Genomic DNA, 7,200 nt, shown 5'->3' on the forward strand with positions numbered 1-7,200 from the left:
CTCTGGCGAACAGGGCTCAGACTAGGTCCGACTTTCTCCCAAGGGTTACTGACAGGGACCAATTCCATAAGGACAGGCCCTGTTTTCACACCTCCATGTGGCTACTCGCCGAGATCCAATGTCATTATTTGCCCAATGTTACGCCGGGTCCGCCTACCAACTAAAAACTCCCCCTGTCCTGAGCTACCGCTGTGAGCCATATGCCAGGTGCCCGAAACTGCCGTAGCATCAACTTCAGGCATCTGGCGGCTCTGGTGGGCTATTTGCCCTCTACTCTTGCGCGATATCTCTCCTTATTGCTGACCAACATAGGCTCGCAGTGTCTTCTCGAGTCGCAACGGAACGACTCGGTACTCCCAGTGTCGCACGGATCTACTCGCTGTATCCGGATCTTTCTTACTGTCAGTTTGGGACACGGTTGCGGGCTAATTCGCATCCATATCCTTAAGAGGGAGAGGTGGGGCCCGTTCCGCCGCCTGCCGGGCCCTCTCCGCCTCTTCTTTCGCAGTCATTAGGCTTACGCTAAATCTCGAAAACGCTGTCCAGTTATCGCCATTCTCCAATATCTTACGCACTATTATCGGCGGCTCTAAATCTTGGCCTATAACCCCGCGGAGCACCTCTCTTTCTGCTTCCCACGCCGGGCAGAACATCAACGTGTGTCTTGCACTATCCCATCCATCCGAGCAATGAGCACACCTCGCTGTTAAAGTTTTTTTAATCCTATATAGGAAGTCACTGTAGCAACCATATCTTGTCAGCATCTGCGTCATATGAAAATTGACGTAGCCGTGTCTACGTGTGCCTCCAGGCATGGCGCCACGGCCTCTCTGGTCATCTTACCGAAGCCTCCTGCTCTCATCGCTCGCATCTTCCAAGTTGCCATTGCGTTCTCGCTTGCTTGTAGCCTGAGGATTGTACTGATTTTGCCTGTGATCTCCACTCCGCGCTCTCTCAGCTCCTTTTTCCGAAGGTATAAGTTCTTGTATTTTTTCGCCATTAACTCTACAGGGACGATTCCTGCCAGCATGACCGCTGCCTCGAAAGCCATAGTTCTATACGCACTTATGACCCGTAGCTACTAGCAATTTTGCCTTGGACCCTATGTAAAATCATCAGGATTCTCCTGCTATGTGCCGCGTCGTCCGCCCAGACAGGGGCCCCGTATAATATCATTGAGTATAGAACCCCCGCATATAGCTTTCTCTTGTCCTCCCTGGCACCACGAAGACTCGGCATTAATCTACTTAGTGCATGGGTAACCGCGTCCAATCTGTTAGCTAGTTTGTCGAAGTGTGCTATAAACGACCACTTACTATCCAGGTGTAGCCCTACGTATTTCATGGAGTCCTTGACTTTAATTAGTTCTCCCTGTACCGTCATGACAGGTAATGGACGGGGCACTCTTCTAGGAACGAAGACCATCGCCTCGGTTTTGTTCGCAGCTAGTTCAATACCGATACGATTAATTTCCCTAGCAATCATAGCCACTGCTAGTTCCACACAAGCCACTGCCTCGTTCACGCATTCTCTGGCAGTCACTACCAGTGTGTCATCCGCGTACGCTATTGCATAGCAACGATCCGGGAGTTCAGTCTTCAATATGTCATCGAACGCGACATTCCACAATAGGGGTCCCAGAACTGAGCCTTGAGGAACCCCTCTGTTAGTTTCACGACTGACCAGATTTTGATTGCTGTCCACATAGGTTATTTTTCTATCATACAGATAGCTTGACACCATGTTTATCAAATAATCCGGCACTTTATTATTCACTAATGCTCTCATAATGATTTCCCACGGGATCGTGTTAAACGCATTACGGATATCTAGGCTAACAGCCGCAACTACTCCACCCGAGCCGGTGCCCTCATCTGAGATTTCGCGAAGTCTCAAGATTGCATCCACTGTTGACCTCCTGGTCCTGAATCCGAATTGGTTCGGAGACAGGCCGTTGCTCCCTTCTAGGAACTTATAGATCCTACTTGCCAGAATTCTTTCCAAGAATTTGCCTCCCTCGTTCAGGAGACAGATTGATCGATATGCCGAGACCAACTCCTCCGGTTTACCCGGCTTCCTTAATAGCGTTAGTTTCGCCGTCTTCCAAACGCTCGGGAATATCCCTGATTCCAGACAGGCCTGGAAACAATCTCGCCATATCATCCGCATGATATCTAGGGATCCCTTGATCAGACTTCTCCATATACCGTCGGGTTCAGGGGCCTTTTTTTGACTACCCATTCTTTTTGCAATTATCTCCAACTCTGGTATGGTGACGTTCCATTCTTCTTGCCATGGTCTCTATCCCTGTCCCTGCCGGGCGGGAAGATTCTTCTATTATTTTGGAGACAAAACCTCCATCAAGCGCTTCGATAAGAGGCACTGCCGCTGGCCTCAGCTTTTCCATCACTATTTTGTATGGAAGTCGCCATATATCTAACTTTATGATCTCTAAGTTCCTTCCATGCCTTTTGTTTGGCGATTGCGATTTGCCGTTTATATTTACTGCATGCTCTAATTCTTGCTGGGGTGATCCCGATTGATCACAGCTCGATTGGACTTGGGCACCACCAATCACAGCGACCGATGCCTAGGAACTTTGTAGTCTCAAGCGCTGTGAGCGGCTCGTATCCAATTGAGCCGTGTCCAACTTGGATGCCACCCGTTGTTGCTTCGCCCTACTAATATGTGTCTTATTTCGTCTTTTTTTTGGCACGTGTGAAGATTCTTCTCTTTTTTATACATTCTTTCCTTAGTTCTGCTAGCTCTATCGACCACCAGTACATGGGGCGTTAATGGATCTTTCCTCTCCTTGGCATTGCCATGTCTGAGGCTGCTGTATAGATCCTTTCCAACCATCCGGCCATGCCTTCTGGGTCCGCATTCCTTGTTTCCGTTAAGGTCCAAGTACCAAATATAAATCTCGACTTGAATAATACATCCATATCTACACTGGCAATCCTCCAACCTGGAAAAAATCTCCTCTTCCTGTTATCGACAGCCCCTCTTGGCCTGCGAGACCCAATCGACATCTCAATTCTTCTATAGTCAGAGAATGTTATGGTGTCCACTAGGACTGCCTAGTCTCTGACTTGCGGCAGCATGGCGGTTGACGCCTATGAATCCACTACCGATTTTCCGCCAACGCCGACATACGTGGCGGTGTGATCATTGTTGAGTAGAACAATCACCTCCGCCGATGCCGCGAAATCAATCAAGAGGTCTCCTCTTATATTGGAAAGACCCCGGTCCCACATGGGTGGCACCCAGTTGGACACGGCTCAATTGGACACGAGCCACTCACAGCGCTTGAGACTACAAAGCTCTTAAGCACCGGTCGCTGCGATTGGTGGTGTCCAATCGAGCTGTGATCTCGGGATTACCCCGTCCCATATGGGAGATCGTGCATTAAAGTCTCCCAATATTAGAACTTTGCCACCCCTAAGGGGCCTCAGTGCTGTTTCTAATGATGATAATACTCGCGAGTACTCTTCCCCTTTTAGGCTAGGTCTAAAATATACACTACAGATGTTAATACCTCTATATTTTGCAATTACATATCCGTAACCTTTGTTAATGAGGCTGCAGCCAAAATCTCCTCTGGAGCAATATATTGCAGCTCCGGAAGGAATGTCCGCGGAGGGGGTGATTCCGATTGACCACGATTCGATTGGACACCACCAATCACAGCGACCGGTGCTTAAGAGCTTTGTAGTCTCAAGCGCTGTTAGTGGCTCGTGTCCAATTGAGCCGTGTCCAACTGGATGCCACCCTCCGCGGAGCCGAACCACCCCTCGTCTCGACTCCGCACCTCATATAGTTGCGCACCGAAAGAGTAGCTATCCCCACGTTTTCTTCATTCATCTCATGTATTAATATATCCTGAGCCTCCCTTGTGTGGTTCAAGCTTGCCTGCCAAATTTTATATGTCGCCATTGGTTCACCTAATTATTGCGGGATTCGCCCAATGTAGCATACGGATTATCCCTGGCACCGCACTGACTGGTAACCTTACCGGCTGTACCGGTTTACACTGTTCGCTTCCTACTTTATGCGAATATGGTAGGCCTCTTTCGCAACAAACCGGACAGCGCGTCCTGTTCCTGCATTCGTTGACCCGGTAGTCTGTCTTTCCGCAGTTATAGCATGCACCACTCCTGTCAACCTCGGAGGGGCATCTCTGCCTAACATGACCGATTGCCAAGCATTTAAAGCACTGCAGTGGTCGTTTTCTGAATGTCTCCACTCTGGCCCAAGTCCATCCGATTCTAACTTTGTTATCCACTGTCAATCTTGCGGCCACTGTGGTGGGACAGCCAGCCCACACCACTTCTAGACCATTCCTCGTGATTCTGATTGCACCAATCTTAATGTTATCTCTGCTACTACTTACGGATGCCATCAATCTAACAATGTCCGTGTGTGTCACGGAGTCATCCAAACCACTAATAATCACTTCCGACCTTTTGGTCGACTGGTCTGTTAACCATTACATTCTTGTCCTCATTTATAAATACCTCCCATAGTCTATCCGCAAGTGCGTCGGCCTTACTCACTTGTTCTTCCCCATATATCTCAAATAACAGCCCTCCTGTGGCCACTCTGCGTATTCGCATATTCTCGAGCTGAAGGTCCTCCAACGATATATTATCCTTTGCTATCGCCATGGCCTCCGCGTACGTGATGCCCTCTCTACATAGCATCGTTACTGCCGCTGCCTTGGGGGGCCTAGCACCTCTTGGTCGGAGAGCCCCTGAGCTCCTCGGCGCAGGCCCTCTCACTGGAAAGGGTCCATATTCTCTTCTTCTATAACTGCGACCCTCGCTATACTCCGCCGCACCAGTGCTCTCCCTATTGTTCTGTCCTATGGCCTCCTCGTCATACATCTCATGTGACTCTGTGTTGTTAAGCTTTCTGTGATATTCATATTTATTCCTATTTGCTTTTGTATTCCTCACCACGTGTGAGTATGTTTCCCTGCCAGTGGTTCCGCTTCTGTCAATCGCACCTCCCGGTGGGTCTCGCACCTCCCGTGCGCTACCCTGTCTTCCAATACTAGGCAGTTCTTTATCTCTAACCACTCTGTATCTTTTTTCCACGATGGATACATCCCTGATTGTGGGCAGCCTAATCTTATCTGCTACGTCCTGTTTCACTCTTTTAGTCGTCATATTGTTCTGCGAGTTTTTATTAGCATCGATTTCTTTAATTTGAGCCTTTAGTTCCTCCAGCTCGCCTTTCAGACTCTCTATCTCCTTTTCTTGTTCCAACGCTACATCCCGCCAATGTGAGGTCTCATCTCCCGCTGCTCTGTCGACTAGTATTTTCATTGCTAGTTTACTCATATGCAGTCTTGTTTTCATTTTACCTTTCATACTGCCTTGCAGGTTTTTCGATGCCGCTCTTGCTTGATCCACCTCGCTCAACCAGGGCAGAATCTCGGTTCCGATGTTCGGGGTATTTCTTTTCTCTATGCTTTCTACGTTTGCGAAGACCAGCTTTTTTTGGTTATGGGACAGCATACTAAACTCTTTATCAAAGTCACTCGATATAACGATCGTTGCCTTCCTCCTTCCTCTTCATACTTCGGCCGCTACTGGCGTCCTCAGCCAGGGTCTTTGTCCTAGGTATCGCTCCTCTTGCAACATTCCCATTTCTCTTAACTGCTGTCATTTTAAAAGGGGTTGGCGGTTTCACACCCCTTCTTGAATCCGTGGTTTCCGACCAATCCTTCAAGTCCTGTTCCTCTGGACATCGCTCCACTTCCATCTCCCTATCAACCGATCTTTCTTGCGTCGGATTATTATCCGTGTTCGGATTATTCTTGTCCAAAAGTTTAATAATGTTTGTTCTATTCTTAATCGGAGTTTCCGAAATTTCTGTGGCCATATGGGCTATTTCACCAATCTTTTCATTGATACGTCTTATCAGAGCGGGATCTATGTTCATCGCCGCCTTTTCCAGACGGACAAAAGCCTCTCTTAATTCTGGGCTAATCTTTTTGAATGTTCTCATCGTTTCCAGCACGGGGATAGTATCCAGTGTCACCTCCTCGTCCCCTTCCGTCTGTTGATTCCACATGGTCTGCGGTAAGGCAGGCCCTGTTGGGGTTTCTTCCACCGGTGTTCTTGTGGGTCCGCTGCTTCTCCTAAACGGTGAAGTGGTTAACTTCAAGTGGGTTTGAATCTCCATAGTCGCACTCGGCGACTCTTCTTCCTTTCCGCTTCTACTAGTGTTGGGAGAATTATTCCCTCTGTCTTTCTTTTTATTTTTACCCATCGTTTATGGGTATCCTTTCCTCTTGCGTCCAATGCAAACAGTGCCCCCAGTGCAAACAAGAAGAGGAAAACAGGACAAAAGGACAGGAGGACAGCAACAGGGCACACCACAGAGACACCTCCCTCCCCAACAGCGTTCTTCGTACTTCGAATAAGGGCCTCCGGTGGGCCGCGCAACTCCCCACCAATATTATGCTATGCACACCAGTGTATGACAACCGATGTAACAGTCCACCATGATGTAGTTACCTCCACGTTTTATCTGTTTCACTGTTTTTACACGTTCGGGCAGCCTACGTGCGCCTTCGAAGTCCCCAACAGTTTTCACAGCGCCCCCTCCGGACTGTACTATAATGTTTATCCTTATTGAGGGTTATACCCAATTATAACTAATCTATTTTATTCCTATAAGCTCTTTACGCTCTCATATAGTGAGAACAGTTCGTAATACCTTCCTAGTTTAGGATTCGGAATTTTCATCAAGTTATTTATTACTATTGCTGCCTCAGTCAGCGCACATTTAATACTCATTTGGAATTGGTACACAACTCTAGGTCAGTACTATCCATTTATAAATAAATTTGAAATTTACCATCATTCGTATCTTTGTAGATCTTAACACTTGTCAATATACAATACCACTATCTTATAGCGTTTTCGATTGGAGTGCACTGGCTGCACTCAGTGTCAAGAGCGTGTTCGATTGGCAGTGCCAATGCGCACTTGGCTAGTGTCACGTGTTCATTTGATCGCACGACACTCGCGCAGTGCGCACTCAGTGCGCACTAAATGGCACGAGATATTTTGACGGTGCCAGTTCAGTGCACGTTTTATCACAGTTAAGGATATACATAGGGACAAGCAAATCTGCGCAGTTGAATTGAAAACGGGGTCTTGTCCCTACTCTTAATATCTTTTACTG

At 47.9% G+C, this 7,200-nt stretch overlaps 2 protein-coding genes across 2 annotated transcripts; both read right to left on the reverse strand.

The window, feature by feature from the left end:
- Nucleotides 1–425: 425 nt before the first annotated feature.
- LOC108767473 (uncharacterized) lies at nucleotides 426–1,051 on the reverse strand. Its single transcript, XM_018517383.1, has 2 exons — nucleotides 844–1,051; nucleotides 426–703 (listed from the first exon to the last, which is right to left on the reverse strand). The coding sequence occupies exons 1-2, from the start codon at nucleotides 1,049–1,051 to the stop codon at nucleotides 426–428; spliced, it is 486 nt and encodes a 161-aa protein (XP_018372885.1).
- A 2,889-nt stretch (nucleotides 1,052–3,940) lies between these two features.
- LOC108767474 (uncharacterized) lies at nucleotides 3,941–4,402 on the reverse strand. Its single transcript, XM_018517384.1, has one exon. It carries the CDS (start codon nucleotides 4,400–4,402, stop codon nucleotides 3,941–3,943), a length of 462 nt encoding a protein of 153 aa, XP_018372886.1.
- Nucleotides 4,403–7,200: the final 2,798 nt, after the last annotated feature.

The sequence above is a fragment of the Trachymyrmex cornetzi genome, unplaced genomic scaffold, assembly GCF_001594075.2.
Source record: "Trachymyrmex cornetzi isolate Tcor2-1 unplaced genomic scaffold, Tcor1.1 scaffold681, whole genome shotgun sequence".
NCBI lineage: Eukaryota > Metazoa > Arthropoda > Insecta > Hymenoptera > Formicidae > Trachymyrmex > Trachymyrmex cornetzi.

What these genes read in the sequence shown, in the direction of transcription:
- LOC108767473 (XM_018517383.1), bottom strand. Translation starts at nt 1,051, where the DNA reads ATGGCTTTCGAGGCAGCGGTCATGCTGGCAGGAATCGTCCCTGTAGAG. An exon ending in GATGAGAGCAGGAGGCTTCG is followed by an intron (nt 704 to 843) that starts GTAAGATGACCA and finishes AAACTTTAACAG; the next exon opens with CGAGGTGTGCTCATTGCTCG.
- LOC108767474 (XM_018517384.1), bottom strand. Translation starts at nt 4,402, where the DNA reads ATGGCATCCGTAAGTAGTAGCAGAGATAACATTAAGATTGGTGCAATC.